Consider the following 17684-nt stretch of genomic DNA (forward strand, 5'->3'; position numbering starts at 1 on the left):
TTTACTCAATCCTCACACCTACGCCTGTGAAACACCTACGCCTGTAATAATTTCACAGAGGAGCAGTGCAATTATTTTATTGAATATTTCACCTATAAAGTGGACATCATCCGCTCCTCATTGTCTGCCTCCAGCCCTCCATCGGTGGATGTTTCCACATCAAAGCCAATGGGCTGCCTTTCCCAGTCCCCCTGTACCACAGTTAAAGAAGCTGAAAGCATCATACAGAGGATGAGGCCTTCTACGTGTTCATTGGACCCTTTTCCTACTCCTCTGGTAAAAGCTAATGTATCAGATATAAGCCCTCTTATTGCTGATATCATTAATCACTCTCTCCAGAGCAGCTTAGTCCCACTGGCCTTGAAAACCGCAAAAATTAGACCTCATTTAAAAAAATCCTCTTTGGATCCTGAAGTGATAGCAAACTATCGTCCGATCTCCAACCTTCCATTTTTGTCTAAGGTTTTGGAAAAGGTTGTTTTGGTTCAGCTTCAGGATCACCTCAAAAAATTCAATCTGTTTGAAAAATTTCAATCTGGTTTCCGAACTTCTCACAGTACAGAGACAGCCCTGGTCAGAGTCACCAATGACCTCCTGATGGCTGCTGACCAGGGCTCTCCATCACTCCTTATCCTCCTGAACCTCACAGCTGCATTTAATACGGTAGATCATAATATTCTCCATCATCTTCACTATACAAATGGACTTTCTGGCATTGCTTTGGTGTGGTTTGAGTCCTATCTTACAGATAGGGCCGAGTATGTGGCCTTGGGGGATGCTAAATCTCATACCCACATCATCACCTGTGGGGTCCCACAAGGATCAGTCCTTGGGCCGACCCTCTTTAATACCTATATGCTACCCCTGGGTCACATTATCTGCAAGCATGGAGTTTCATTCCATTGCTATGCCGATGATACACAGCTCTATGTGAGACTGGATACGACTTCTCTTACACCTCCATCAACTCTTTCCTCTTGCTTGGATGAGATTGAGGCCTGGAAGCACCAAAACTGATGCTCTTTTAATTGGCGCAAACCCTCAACCCCCCCCCCCCCCCCCGACCCCCCCCCCCCTATCAACTTCGTTCCTCTGTAAATTGTATTTCCTTTTCTGACCATACCATTACCCTCTCCCCTTCTGTTACAAATCTGGGTGTCAAGTTAGACTCTCATCTGTCATTTGATACACATGTCCATCACCTTTGTAAAATTGCATTCCTTCATCTCAGAAACATAGCCAAACTCCGTCCCTACCTCTTCCTCTGTGACGCTGAAAAGCTGGTTCATGCCTTTGTCTCATCCAGACTGGACTATTGTAATGCACTCCTCATTGGGAAACCCAACAAGAGCCTTCAAATGCTACAACAAATTCAAAATAGTGCTGCAAGAGTCCTGATAAGGGTGCGGAAATATGAACACATTTCACAAATCCTTCGGTCACTTCACTGGCTCCCTATCCATCTCTGTATAAACACTGTTTACTCACCAGTGTATCCATGGAAATGCTCCACAATATCTTAAGGAACTCCTTATACTACAATCCACTGCAAGAAACCTCCATTTTGCAAATACCCACTGCCTTCACCCCTCTGTGATCAAACGTCACACAATGGGTAACCGAGCATTTGCAGCCATTGCTCCACGGCTCTGGAATGCCCTATCAGACAGCCTAAGAACACAACAGATTCTGGGCTGTTTTAAAAAACAGCTAAAGACTTTTCTATTTAGGAAAGCTTATTAACAAGAATGCTATAATTTTTGCTGTTTAATCTCTGTTTTTATCTTGCTTTGCCTTTGTTTAAACTTGTTATGTTGCACTTTGAACTTTACTGCTAATGTAAAGTGCTCCATAAATAAAATCCATTATTATTATATTATTATTATAGATTCATCATCTAGATCTGTAAAGAGGATTACTTATGTTATCTTCTGCGTATTTTATTTACCCAATTTTTTTGACACCCACTGTACGCCCAACCTACTTGGAAAGGGGTCTCTCTCTGAATTGCCTTTCCCAAGATTTCTTTCATTTTTTTCCCTACAAGGGTGTTTTTGAAAGTTTTTTCTTCTCTTCTTAGGGAGTCAAGGCTGGGGGCTATCAAAAAACAGGGCTTGTTAAAGCCCACTGTGGCACTCTTTGTGTGATTTTGGGCTTTACAAAAATAAAGTGTTATTATTGCTGTTGAAAACCCTTGGTGGTTTCCCACCTCCTGGTTTGAAAAAAAATTTTGGCCCTTGGGGTGCTTTGATTGCTCAGGCAGGCCCCACGGCCTTAGTGATCCTTGTTATTGTAGAGTTCATCCTATGTTGTAGCATTCCTTTGTTAAGGAATATGTCTGCTAATATGATGTCCCACACAATGATTAATAATGGTCCTTCACTGTTCTCCCAGATCCTCCCTTTCCCCTGAAGAAAATTTTCTGCTCCATATTACTGATGTTTACTAAGTGAACCATTCAGGTTCAAAGGGGGAAATGTGGAAAAATAATTTGAACCCTAGCTTGGTGTGCACCCAGCATGAGATGAAGGTGCGGACTCTAAAGGTTGAACTAACTGTATTACTTCCTGGGTTAGGGCTGAATCTTCTGTCCTTGTAAGCATATACGGTACTACTGAATGAATATGAAATATAATAACCCTCTCATGAGATATAAGAATGTCATATTATAATTGAGTTTGCTAATCTTATCTAAACATTTCTTTAATGCTCAAAGAACATTTAAGTTGGCTGTAGCAAATAAGTAGGTACTAGATGTTATGTTTTATGGATTTCTAACATAGCAAAACTAAGCAGCTTGAAAATAGTTTAAAGTAGCAAAAGTGTTTAAAATTTTGGCAAAAGCCAGCATGGCTTCAAAATATTTAAGAAAAAGTATAAAAGTACCCTATTCTCTAGGGCACTTGCTGTGACACTTGCAGCTTAGAGAGTTTACTGCTGACATACCCTGCTGGACTGACAGGGAATTTGTGGTTATCTGCACTATTCCAAAATAAATAATTTGTGTAACAACTACTGAGCCATTTTGTAGCAAAGTGCTTTAATATGTCTTTTTAAGTCATGTACACATGGATCAGTGGAGCTGATCTGACAGTTAACTTAGTGGACCTGGATCAATTAGGACCATACTAGGTAAATCTGTACTGCCTTATCCCGTCAGCAACAAAATGTAACCAATCACGGTAAAGGTCTTTGCTGATACAATTAACCCTTTGGAACTGTTATGTAATTAATAAAGTGTATAAAAGGAGCACAGCACTATTTCTTCTTTGTAACATTTACTTACTTCCACTCTGGTGTCCATGTTTTTCTGTTTCTGTAAGCAAGTTACCTCTTGCAAGAATAAAAGACTGAGCTTCCTCCTGCCTGTTTCATTGACTGATTGGACATTTCCAAACAGCAAACTAGGATCATGGGAACCTAACTTCTACAACAGGTGCCGCATAAAAGGTGCAATCGCACTTCATTTTGAAAGAGGAACGAAGCTTGCTGGAGGAACCGGGAAAGGGAAAGACACAGAAGAAAAAAAGAGTTGTGTTATGCTTTCGAACTTCGTACTACGCTATGAAGTTGGAAAACGCTTAGGGAACAGTTTCCCACAAAAATAAAAGCCTTTGTGTTGTTGGACTTGTGCCTATGTGTGTCTGTGTCAGGTTTGTAGAGCTGCAGTGCCTCCTTCAGGCTACACCTCGAAGGTTGCTGCAGGGGGGCATGATGAGCAATATTCATTATTCAAGCGCCAGGAAAACACTGAACATTAGAATCCATTTAAGGCTCACATTTTAAGACATAATCTAGGTTTCTAGATATAGTGTCTCCAATAGTAGTAACTAGGCAACCTGAAACCAGTGTTGGGGTTAAAACACATGGAATAAAAGGCAAGTCCAGCATAGAAAATTTATTGAAAATAGCTTTAGGTAGCTACTGCTGGAGTCAAAGGTGAACACTGACGGTTTACCTCCTAAGGGAATTCCCAGTTCTGTTTAGCCTGCAAATCAGGTGCTGGAGTAATGACCACTGTTAACTGAATTAGCAATTGCTGAGAAGGCAGACTGTGATTACCAGTAATTGGTGTTCTCAGTGTTTGGACCTCAATCCACGGTTTTGGGGTACCTTTTGGGCACGAGGCATCATGGCTGTCTCTGCAGTAGCTCCGCATAAAAGCTTAACTTTTTTAGAAATTTGCCACTTACCAACCAACATCCTACTTTTACCACAGTTGCTCTAATTATTGAGGAGCAACCTCAATAGCCTTGATAAACCCTGTGGGCAAGAAAGCATTTATCTTCCTTATACTTAGTACCTTCAGAATCAGAAAACTTTAATCCCAAAGGAAATTACTTACATATAATACAACTAAACGGATAGACAAAGCAACACAAAGAAAATATAAAAAATGCACAAAGTAAAATAGAAAACAAATATCAAAATAAACTACAATAAACCCTCATTCACGAAGCTCTTCAGGTAGACAGTGAATTAAATATAATAGATACTATACATCTGAGTCTTCACAAAATTCCTAGGCTACTAAATTGTAATAGCACACTGAGCTGTAAGCATTCTACATAATATTACACATACTGTATAAGTGAAGTAATACACATTCCGAGATCCAAAAAAGTTATTCACACAAGAAGCAACAGACGCATTATTGTACATCTACGTAGTTAAAAAAATGTTCTGAGAGATCCTTTAAGGATAGAGGGAATAACTTATTGCGTGGATGAGTGACCAGAAGAGGAGTTATAGAGAGTCTGATGGCTGTGGGGAAGGAGGATTTTCTGTGATGTTCAGTGAAGCACGTTATGCCTGTCAGTATCCTGCTAAATACACTCCTCTGTCCAACCACAACACTATGAAGTGGGTGATTAGCATTTTCAATAATAGACTGAAGTCTAAACAACACACACATACATATATATATATATAGAGAGAGAATCCTATGTTGAATATTGCAAAGTGACTGGCAATTTGCACCACTCAAGATGTTGTCTGTCTAGGATCTTTATATTTATGTGTGTATGTATGATAACCTTAATATTGAGGTGTGGGTGTAGACCAAACTGAATAACTAACCCAGTAGTTAACCCAGTAACAAATCCTATGATAATACAGTTAATAACTTGGGAACGTATATGACTACTTGTTAAGGCTAAAATTCACACACAAGTTAGAATGATTTATCAAGATTGTGTAAGTTGACTTTGGAGCCTTCAAAACTCAGCTTGATGTTATTTTAGAGAAACTAAGAGAATAAAATTGACATGCCGAAGTCGTCCTACTGTATTTCATGCTTTTTAATCTGACAAGTTCTGAGGAATTCCAAGTTAATTTTATAAAACTTTCTGCACCTCCCCCATAGCTTGGATGCTGAATTTATTTCAGTCTCTCAATCTAACCTATTGACACTGCTCTCCGTTCCAATCAACCTATTTTTCTCTATCTTGATCCATAGCTATCCTCAAAAAAATCTTGTTATATGGAAATTTTACTTTATGGTGGAAGCTCCTAATAAGACCTCCCATGCAACTTTGTTTTTCAAATCTTTTGTAAAGCTAACAGGATATAATATTAACTGATCAAGGTTTGATCTTCTTCGACTAAGCCTTCAATACTTTAAATACTGTATGTTTCTGCTTAATCCATACTAAGACAATAAAATCAACATTCACACAAAATTGCAAAATCCAGTTGTGAGGATGATTAATATCAATATAGCCCCCCACAAAAGATAACTTCATTAAATCAATGAAACCTAAAACAAAATGTCTGATTTCATGTTTTTTGTGGAACAATAAAAGGCCAATTATTAAAATTAGTTCTCATTACCAAATCTTGAAATTTTTCAGCAAGCTAGCAATGGATAATCCCTTCTCTGGACCACTGTTTCTTGGTTATCTATTGAACCTAGTATAATTTTTTCTGTCTCTGCAAGGGCAATACCTTTAGCTGAAATTGAGCTGAAAAAAAGTATCCCAGTGCTTACTTCAATAATACATAACACAATAAGAAACTGCCAGAAGATTGATATTCACTTAATTATTTGTCCAAAATATCACAAGGAAATAACGGGTTTAAATAACTTCCAAGTTGGTCAAATAAAGGCATACAACATTTGGCAATGTTTCTGGTGATGTGGAGAACCTTATGTTAAGATGTCTAAAAAGTCTCTATTTCTTCCTGCATGTCCTACTTTTGTTTTAGGTCTGAACTTAAAAGTCTCTAATGTTATCATTCATTATCTACTTCTCTTTCTCTCCCTTTATCTCTACCTTAATATTCCATCTACTAATTTTTTTTCTTTTTTTAAAATAACGTACTTCTGAGTAATTTCTGCCAACATTTTGTGCCCTTCTCTGGAGGTCATTCTATAAATACAATTTATCTATCAAGCAATCTCCCTCCAGTCCTCACATATCTTGGAAACATATGTTTAAAAAATAACTCATCTAAAATTCAATCTACAACATGCCTAATATCAAATTGCCTATCGCCATTCGTATACTGGATCTAAACGATATGGCAATGATTTGAATCCAGATCCATACTGCCAACTACAATTCTACAAAACTCCTTGTCACCATCATGCATTTGTTTTGGCAACTGCCCCCCACCGTTTTCCTTTGACCAGCTTTCTCCGATTTAATTTTACACATCTGACAATCTTACATTTCCTTTCTTCATTAAATTTCTCTTACTTCAAAAGAGACCATTTGCCAAAGGTTCTCAGCAGTAAAAACTATTTTAAACCCGCTGTTTAATTTGTTATTTACCTATGAAAAAATAAATCATGCATCTGCTCTCATTATTTAAAAATATGAGAACCTAGTCAAAATATTTCAGCTCATCTTACTGATTCATAACTGACTTGAACTACACAAAAAAAAAAGAGAAAAATCTTACCAATATGGATTCTGCAAAGCGTTCCAAGTCTAGTGTCTTCTCATCAACACATCTTTTAAAAAATTATACAAAAGGAACAGTTATTTATTAAGTAATTAAGTATAATTCACTACTTTAAAATGCTGAACAATTAATCTTCAATAAATTATAGTGTATCAGCACATATGTGGCAATTCAGCAAAAGAGGACACTACTGCTAGTTAAACAGTGATTGGTTTGGTAAAGAAAATCAATGTCATCTTATCAAAACATGATCACCTCAAAAGGTATAAAAAGCACTATCACACACTGTAAAGTTGGAACCGCAAAATCGCTAGACATCAGACACAAAGGAGCACCACTTTCACTGACCTATAGTTGGGACTTCTCCTTCGTCTTCCACCCTAAATTTCATGTTTCACCCAGGACGTGTTGTGTGTTTTGTTTGCTTAAAGCATTATTTTTCATGTGTGTATTATATTTATGTGGCCATTGTACTTTTAAATTATTTACTATCTATGTATTACATGTTCTTTTTTGATCCTTGTGTATTATGGGTGGAACACCTAAAGGCAAAGCGAACCTGATGTCACCACTGAAGGCTCACATGCAGCCTATATATTATGAGGCTGAGTTGTAGCTCCATCAATGGCTCATGGATTATCATTTGGAAAGTGCTTTCATACAGAGTACATTTTTCAGGTTTCCTGATTTGCTTGCTTCAGTCTGAGGTTCTTACCTCCGGATTTTGTATTGGGATTTGTTTGCTAGCATATGTAAGCTGAATGGTTATTCATCATAACCTGTTTAGAAACTTTTTGTGTTGGGTTTGGTTTTTGTTATTTTGCCATTGTTGTGGCTTTAATGTAGTACTGCAAGTAAAATGATCAGTAGATAGTACTTTTCCCAACAGAGAACTTGGGTGATTTGTGGAGCTAATCACACTCGGTTGGACACACAGCTTAATCAATATGCAAGTAATTTAACTGTGTCTCTGTTATTGCATGTCTTTGCATGTCACCCAATAATAATAACTTTAATACAATGTAATTGTGTACCTAATTACCAGTGAACAACCAGTTATATAACTGAGCATTACCAAATATAAATGGAAAGTACAGGTGGTGCTGTATATTAGGTGCACTTACTCCAGTTCCAGGCTAGCTGTACACCAAAATGGGTTTAAGAAGTGGTGTAATTAATATGAAAAATTTCCTGAAACTACATGTGCATATTTACCATAGTCATATTTGTGTGTCTCTCGGCACAGCAGAGCAGCAAGTGAACCATGACTAAGGTAGAGATACATTTTCCTAAGACTAAACTGACTGGGAAAGTGGAACTCTGCTGTATTCATGTTAATACTTAAAATAAAAAAACTGAAAAAAGTCACAGAATTTAAACAGAAGAAGTGAGTCAAAATTCAATGATGGTGCTGAAAGACACTGTTCAAAAAAGGTTATTATCCAAACGTGAAATATACTTATTAAAAACAGGGCACTGAACATCTCTCTCTCTCTCTCCTCTCTATATTTATATAATGTACTCCCACTACCGGTCAAAAGTTTTTAAACACTTCAGTTTTTCTTCAGATTTAATCAGTTGAAATGCAATGAATGACCTAAAATGATGAAAAGGTATGCAGTAAACTGCCAGAGTTTTAAATTTTAGGTTAGCAAAAACTGAAAAATAAGGAAATTTCAGAATATTACAAATGGGCTTCTACAAGGAAGGGAACTAACAGGTTACAACCTACATATGCTCTATAGCAATTAAAGTAAATTAAGCCTTGCAAGTTGAAGCAAACAGTTTGCACATGTGTCCCAACTTCTGCTGATTACTTAAAATCCCTCTGTCTATTGTAAAGCAGAGAAGGAAAAGACTGTTACATCACCTGATGAAGTACCACTTGGGTAATATTACACCGTAGAAAGTTGTACATTCCAGTGAAAATGGCAATTAACAAATGAAATGAGACAGAGCATTAATACCCTTGGAAGTGTAAGCCTTTCAATTTAGAGAAAGAGCAAAAAAAAAATAGTGTCAGTGAGCACGGTGTCATACACAATCCAAAGGCAATTGAAAATTGGAAGAAACTCTGATAGGAAGAGATCTGGCAAGCCCAAAGTCACAACCCAGTCAGAAGCCAAGTTTCTGTGGGTTACCAGCTTGCACGATTGGTGCCTCACAGCACAACAGCTTCCAGCATAGCTTAACAGTGCTCGAAGAAAGCAAATCTAAGTTTATACTGTGAAGAGGAGACTTTGTACTGCAGGTTTGACAGGGTGAGAGGCCGTAAAAAAAGCCATTCCTTAAAGGGCAAAATAGGGTTTTAAAGTACTGGCTGTGAACTACTGCAGACTGCAAGAAAGTCTTATGGACTGATGAGTCAAAATTTGAAATCTTCAGTTCATCACAGTTTGTAAGCCATCGAGTTGGTGGAAGGATGGTTCCTCTATGTGTGACATGTCAAACATGGAGGAAGAAGTGTGATGGTCTGGGGTTTTTTGCTGGTGGTATAGTTGGTGACGTGGACAGAGTGACTGGCATTCTGAATCAAAAGGGTTATCACTGTTTGGCTGTTATATCAGCAAAAGGTGGCTATTTCAATTGATTAAAAATTAGAATAAAAATTTGTACACCTAAAAATTAAGTCAGAATAATTTTTTCCCATTGTTTATTTGTTCTATGCCTTGATTTCATGAAACATTAAAACATTAAATTCTGTGCAATTACATAAAACTGAAAAAACTTGTGACCAGTGGTGCATGTATCAAGTTATTGTGTTATTTATTAATTAAATGTTAGATTCTGGCTGATGACTTAAAAATGTTCTCTGTTAAATTCATACAATAATACAGAAAATCTAAAAGGTCATAAGCATTCAATGCACGCAAAGATTTAATCCAATGTGGAATCAGAGGCAAAAGAAAGTGCAGGTAGTCCCTGACTTAGACATCCGACTTATGAACGGGGCTGCAGCTGCTCTTTCATCTGTCTGGGGGATGCGACACAGGCTCCTCAGTAACTGGCACTCAGTCATCTTCAGCCTGGGGACGCTGCAAGCCGTGGCAAGACAGATGCTAGAGAGGGGCAGTTTCGCTGCTCGCGCATTGTAGTGTAGTATCCCTTGGGCGGCTCCGGTTGATGAATGGGGCAGTGGGGGCCGCACCCTATTCATGCTCAGTGGGCAGCTGGGTGCGCGGCAAGCGCTCGTATGCAGGAAGGAGGGCTTGATGGGGCGGAGGGGGGTGTTTCACTGCCCGCCCACCACACAGCCTTGCAGTTTCCCTCAAACGGCTGCCCCGTTCATTCTCGGCGGGCGGCTGGTGATGCTGCAAGCAGTGACCCGGTTGTGGCTGAATGGAGGCCATTTAGGGTGAATGGGGTTGCGAGGGGCAGCATTGTAGTGTGCTTCGGGTGGCTGCCTGTTGAATGGGGGTGGTGGTGGGCGATTCAATGCCCACCTTTGGTCGCACCCTATTCGTTCTTGGTGGGCGGATGCTGCAGGCAGCATACTGTATGCAAGTGGAGGGGACTGTGTGGTGGGTGCCTCGCCACCCCCATTCATTCTCAATAGCAAGCCTCCTTGTACTGTTACGTACATAGCAGGAAGTTGTCTCTCGTCAGTACAACAGACTTGCTGACAAGGGGTGCCTTCCTGCTGTGAAATCAGGTACAGTGCTGTGCAGAAGAGCTCATCTTAACCTTTTGTCTTCAACCTTCAACAATGTCTCTGAAACACAAATCTGATGCAAGTGCTGGTGACACAGTAAAGAAGAGAAAAACCATCACCATGGAAATTAAAGTACAAATAATAAAAAGGTCAGAGAGAGGTGAAATTCCATCATTCATTGGCAGAGCACTTGATTACAGTCAGTCAATAACAGCATTTATTAAAATAATGTACCTGTTCCGACTTACATACAAATTCAACTTAAGAACAAACCTACAGTCCCTATCTCGTACGTAACCCGGGGACTGCCTGTGCAGACTTTAACCATTTACATTAATACATTTGTAATACAAGTGAAGTAATCGGTTTGCTTTTAACACCAAGCAAATACACTTCAAAAGTTAACGGACAAGTTTGGTATTTTTCAAGTCGAAGTTATTTCTTCAAAATCATATATTAATTTGACACATGAAATTGTGTTCTGAAATGAAGCCATATTTTTAAAATTTTTAAAAAGAATTAGCTCATTGTTGCATTTTAAAATGAAGCTAATGAGTACCATGGTTCAAAAACAAAAACAAACAAACAAACAAACAAAAAAAGCCTTAAAACTTACTGAATATGTTCACTTTGAAGTAGCAAAGGTTTTAATTTAGGAAAATATGCCTCAAGTGTTTCAAGTAGAAATAATACATTTTATCAAATGTTCTTGGTACTACTGTATCAAGGTAAGGATGTTTCTTGCTCGATTGTTTGCTTGTAGTGGGCATCGTGGATGGACATCATCCTAACCAGCTGCTTCTTTTTCTTCCTTTACACCTTACCCCTCTTCTATGTAGAGCTGATGTACATGATCAACAATCTCAATAAATCTCAGTCCTGAACCACCTCCCCAGTCAAACCCTTTTCCTTCATCTTCATTTACTTTATTTATTCGTCTCCACTTCAACCTTCTTTGCTTTCTCTCCCCATGTACTCCCAAATTCACCTCTCTTTTGCACACATATTTATTGTCTATACTAATCTCATGTCTATACAACTTAAATCTACATTCCTGTACTTTCTAAGATACCTTCAACTTTTGATGTACCTCGGATTGTCTCATTTCTTATTATGTACATTTTTGTAACTTTACACATCTCAATTTCTCTTGCACTCCCTTTATTTCTTATGTCTCAGCTCTATATATCGTACATCACTGCTGGTCTTACTCCGGTCTTAAAAACCTTACCTTTACCCTTCACCTTAACTCTTCGATTACACTACACCTGATACCTTCAACCAGTTGTTCCATTCACACTGCACTCTGTGGGTTATCTCTGCTTCTATTTCTACATTTTTCAAACTTCTCCATTTCCTCTTTTCTGGTGTTACACCAGATAATGTTTTTGGCAAAAAACACGTGAGAATGGCCTTTTATCCCACAAATCAACATATTCATACCCAGATCAAAGACTTAAAATATCCCTAGTGTAGACTTGCTCAAACTAGGATCTTGTCTTTTACGCCAACAGTACTGTTAGCCCAAGTCTTCACACCCTGATACATATCCTGGACAATTCTCACATACTTGTCTGGTACTACATTCTCTCCTATGCACCTCCAGACCTGTTGACATGGCACTCTACTATACTCTTCTCTGTATCAATAAAAACCATATGCAAACCTTTTTGTTTTTCTCAATGCTTCTTTATGAGCTGTCTCAATGCTCAAACACTGCATTGGTTGTTACTCTCCCTAGCATAAAACCAAACTGCGTATCCCCTATAGTGGTCCCTTCCATAAGCATTCTGTCTAAAACCCTTTCTCAATTTTTTTCATATTCAATGTGTGAAATCAGCTTTATTTCTCAACAGTTTACACAATACTGAATGCCTACCTTCTCCTCATGAATGGGAACATTCACACTGTTCCTGTCCTCTTCTGGTATTTTCTCCTGTTCATAGATCTCCTGCAGTAGATCATACAACTACACACTTTTCCTCTAAAGTCTTCTATATATTCACTGGTATTTCATCCAGTCCTCTTGCCTTACCAATCTTGATTCTTTTCATTGTCTCCTGTACTTCATCTTTATTCTTGGTACAAAACTTTTATATGGGAACTCCATCCCCTAATACTACCCTTAGATTTTCTTCATTCAAGACTATACCCTGCTCATCTTTTATCTACTTTAGATAACTAAAATCGTTACCAGCCTTCTTCATAGTCGTTGCTATTCTAAAAACCACTCTCCCTCTCTTTTGTCTCCAACATTTATTTGCCTAATTCACCTTCCATGTAGGTTCCCGCACACACAACACTTCTACTTTCCTCTATCCATCAACCCTTTCTAACTCTCTGTTTCCTAGTCATCGTCCTAACAGTCAGTGTCCATACTGTTACCTTCAACTTTCCCTTTTCTCTTTCCAGTCTTCTGCTGATGCTGCTTTTATAATGACTTCTTTTAGCCAAGCTTGGTTCTGGACTGGTAGCCCTTGCTCACTTACCACAAGTTTCAGGCAAGGCATTTCATTTTCACAAGCCAATTGGATTGATTCCTTCATCAAGGTTGGCTAAACTATTTTAGCCAGATGCCTTTCCTGACACTAATCCACTCTATTTATCCAGGTTTGAGAATAGCATCAAGTTGGGCTGGTTAGCTCCCCTGGTAAATTGATTCCATCCAGGCCAGTTACATTCTACTAATTATCCTATTTTTGCTTTTGTAATTCTGTTTCTGTTCTGCCAAGTTTTTAAAAAATAAACAGATGTGCACTCAAATCATATGATTATTTTTTTCCTAAACAGTACCTATTTTTGCATTACGTTCTCTGTTGTTGATTTGCATAGCTTACACAGCGATATTCACACCAAGTTTCAGAGCAGTAAAAACACTGTCATTGGACTTTGGAGAAATAACAAATCTGAACTAAACTGATTTTATAGTATCGTATTTTTAATAAAAGCCTCATATTTTCAAAAGAGCCAAGCCACTTATACAGTATGTCTCACTTTCCATGGCATGTTCTGCGCTCTCTGAGGATAGTGTTTTTGAGTCAGTAAACTCATTGAAACATGGATAAAAATCAAACCATAAATATAAGGGGAGAATGTGCAAATCTCCAGGCAGAAACTGGCTCTGTGAAGCAGGGATGACAGCTTTGCTCTACCTATGCTAAAACATCTGTACTAAACTTCCACCTGTATAAAACTGTATGCATGTCTATAATGTCTGTTCAGTTCTTGTCACTTGACTAAATGTTACGTGGGTGCTCAATATTTCTCTTGTTAGGTCACCAAAGCATACACATGCATTATCATACAAGCATCAGCAGGCAATATCTTTGCAAAGTAATGAAATACATTTTTGTAGACTGAAAGAATGTAAGCAATCAAAAGTGCGCCTTTTTCGGTTATTGTTGTCCTGTTGTCTACAGAACAAAAACAGCAATTCATATGTGGACATAAACATGCAATGTCAATAACGGCGCATGGTGATGCCTTTCACAGGTGCATCCATGGCCTGAAAGTTAGTGCTTCGGAGGAAGACTAGCAGCCAGTCTCCTATTAAAATGATAGAATCTCACAACAGTATTTTTCTTTTTGTTCTTCTTAAAATATTTTGCAAAATGTGTGTAACAACCTATGGCCTGTCATTTGTTTACTGTATATGTGGTAAAATGAGATTGTTAGTACAGCCCACTTCAGTCAGCTAAACTGAATTTTATTTTTTTGGATTCAGCACAATGCCTGAATCTATATAATTATTTTTGAAAAGACTAAATTTTTCTAGTACAGATAATAAGATAAACAATATTATCAGCAAAACATATGCAATTCGCATACCAGGAGAAGGTGGGAGCAGAGGATGCCATCATCTATATGTTACACCGATCCCTCTCCCACTTTGACAGAGGCAGTGGTGCTGTAAGAATTATGTTTCTGGACTTCTCTAGCGCCTTCAACACCATCCAACCTCTGCTCCTTAGGGACAAGCTGACAGAGATGGGAGTAGATTCATATCTGGAGGCATGGATCGTGGACAATCTTACAGACAGACCTCAGTATGTGCGTCTCGGGAACTGCAGGTCTGACGTTGTGGTCAGCAACACAGGAGCGCAGCAAGGGACTGTACTTCCTCCAGTCCTGTTCAGCCTATATGCATTGGACTTCCACTACCACTCGGAGTCCTGCCACGTGCAAAAGTTAGCTGACGACACTGCTATCATGGGCTGCATCAGAAGTGGGCAGGAGGAGGAGTATAGGAACCTAATCAAGGACTTTGTTAAATGATGCGACTCAAACCACCTACACCAGAACACCAGCAAAACCAAGGAGCTGGTGGTGGATTTTAGGAGACCCAAGCCCCTCCTGGACCCCGTGATCATCAGAGGTGACTGTGTGCAGAGGGTGCAGACCTATAAATACCTGGGAGTGCAGCTGGATGATAAATTGGACTGGACTGCCAATACTGATGCTCTGTGCAAGAGAGGACAGAGGCAACTATACTTCCTTTGAAGGCTGGCGTCCTTCAACATCTGCAATAAGATGCTGCAGTTGTTCTATCAGACGGATGTGGCGAGTGCCCTCTTGTACGCAGTGATGTGCTGAGGAGGCAGCATAAAGAAGAATAGCGCCTCATGCCTGAACAAACTGGTGAGGAAGGCAGGCTGTATCGTAGGCATGGTGCTGGACAGTTTGACATCTGTGGCACAGCGACGGGCGCTCAGCAGGCTCCTGTCAATCATGAAGAATCCACTGCATCCACCAAAAAGTATCATCTCCAGACAGAGGAGCAGCTTCAGCGACAGACTGCTGTCATTGTCCTGCTCCACTGACGGACTGAGAAGATCGTTCCTCCCCCACACTATGCGACACTTCAATCCCACCTCGGGGGGGTAAACGTTAACATTATACAAAGTTATTGTCTCTTTAATATTGTTTTTTATCAGTATGCTGCTGCTGGAGTATGTGAATTTCCCCTTGGGCTTAAAAAAGTATATCTATATCAGCACATCGCATGTTCAACATGCATGTTTAAATCTCTCATAATTGGAAAAGGGTCTATGCATTAGACAGCCAGTTTCGTTTGCATGATTTGATACAAAGCGACAACCACCTCAACGGCACAGTCCTTTGTAGCGAGACTGTACTGCTGGTTGTACCCACTGTAAAGTGTGGAGCTCCACGATAATTTGGAGAGCCAGATATTCTTGCATGTGTCTTTGTACATTCAGTTGTGCTATATTGATATACAAGAGTGGATACATCTTCACTGCATGAACATCTATCTATTTGAAAATCATTCTCTTCATTTACTCTATATGGAGACCACTTGGGGACAATGCAGCACCCCAAACACAAATGCACAGACAAGTCCCAGGTTCAAATACAAGGTTTACTAACAATACCTTCTAAAAGGCTTCTCACATGTTCGATAAACATTAAGTATTCCTTTCTCTCTTCTCTCTCATGGGTTAAAATGAATTTAATCCATTTTGGAATAAGGCTGTATCATAACAAAAGGTGGAAAAAGTGATGCGCTGTGAATACTTTCCGGATGCACTGTAAAATACAAGAGCAGGCTAGCTATTTTTTTAAAAAGTATAAAAAAAATGCTTCATTTTAGAAAACAATTTTATGTGGCAAAGTAGTATGACATACAGTTAGGTCCATAAATATTTAGACAGAGACAACTTTTTTCTAATTTTGGTTCTGTACATTACCACAATGAATTTTAAATGAAACAATGATGCAGTTGAAGTGCAGACTTTCAGCTTTAATTCAGTGGGGTGAACAAAACGATTGCATAAAAATGTGAGGCAACTAAAGCATTTTTTTAACATAACCCACAGAGTGAATGACTGACAAACCAGATTTTAAAAGCATATTGCTACAAGAACAGTTTTTTAAGAGTTTGTTTAAATGGATATACTCTGAATTATATTGGAATTCACTAATTCAACACAGCAGATATAATAATGTATGGATTTATATATTTGGTATTGACTTTAAGTAGTATTCTAATAAAAATCAGCATGTGCACTTGGGGGTATCACAGCATAGGATTTATTATTATTATGGACTACCTGACTTATCTTATCAGGATTATAAAATCCTCTGGATTTGCTGTTACACTGACAAATCCCCATGTCTATAACAAATTAAATTCAAATATTGCATTGGAGTTTGATATATATGAATGCCAATATTAGTTTACTTACATGATAGTTTGGCAACTCCTTGATGCATATCTACTATTTTAAATTTGCGATTAGTATTTATATATTTTCTAATGCATTACAGAAAAGGGTGCAATATTGTCTGCATTAATAACACAAGAACTTTTAATTTAAAAAGCAGCAAAAGGGATTTCCTTTTTTGCCGTGGTAATGAATAGGTATAGAGTATCATGAAATTTCATAGGTATTTGTATCATATAGAAAAATTCTGGTATTGTGACATTCCCTAGTGTTGATAATCTTTTCCATATATTTTTACATAAGTATATACATGAAACATAAGAAAAATAAGATAAAGATTAACAAAAAAAGAAGTGGGACTCGAACCACAATACCTAACTTGTGGCTGGACATAAAAAAACAGCTTCATCGAGAAATCAACATGGAAAACTGCACCTTCATAACAGGGACCAAGACAACATTCTAAAAATTATTTTCTACAGAAAGAGCTTGCATGCATTAAAATACTATGCAAATTGAGGATGTGTTTGTACTGTAGTACAGTGCAAATGGACTAAGAACGTACGTGCATCCCTTTAGTTTGATGTTCAAGTTCCCTTCTGCAAGGATAAAAGGAAAAAGAGAATTCACTGACTTTGCTCCTTCTGTTACAATTAGAGGGCACATATTGCAAGTACTATACTTATACTAAATTTCATAAGTAACTGTTGAAAAATGTGATACAAAGAACAGCTATCAGCTATTGTTCAAAAAATTTTGTGGACTCAGCAAGCCATTCACTTTTTTGGTTGTCTATGTCTCCACATCAAATCATCGGGACTGAAGACCGCACAAAAGTCAATGGTCAAGGACACAACTACAGACAAGAGATTTAACTGCAATCCTTAATTCACTATTATGAATCAGATTTTGTTGGGCTGATGAAATGCTCCTTATCT

The 17684-nt window shown here is 38.4% G+C and overlaps 1 protein-coding gene across 1 annotated transcript in view; it reads right to left on the reverse strand.

Annotated features, from left to right (window-relative positions):
• Positions 1 to 17684, reverse strand: part of asz1 (ankyrin repeat, SAM and basic leucine zipper domain containing 1) — a 233506-nt gene that overhangs the window by 68544 nt on the left and 147278 nt on the right. The window contains exon 8 of the mRNA XM_028811545.2: positions 6907 to 6958. Coding sequence (XP_028667378.2) covers positions 6907 to 6958 — 52 coding nt within the window. The remainder of the gene's footprint in view (positions 1 to 6906; positions 6959 to 17684) is intronic.

This window comes from Erpetoichthys calabaricus, chromosome 1, assembly GCF_900747795.2.
Source record: "Erpetoichthys calabaricus chromosome 1, fErpCal1.3, whole genome shotgun sequence".
NCBI lineage: Eukaryota > Metazoa > Chordata > Cladistia > Polypteriformes > Polypteridae > Erpetoichthys > Erpetoichthys calabaricus.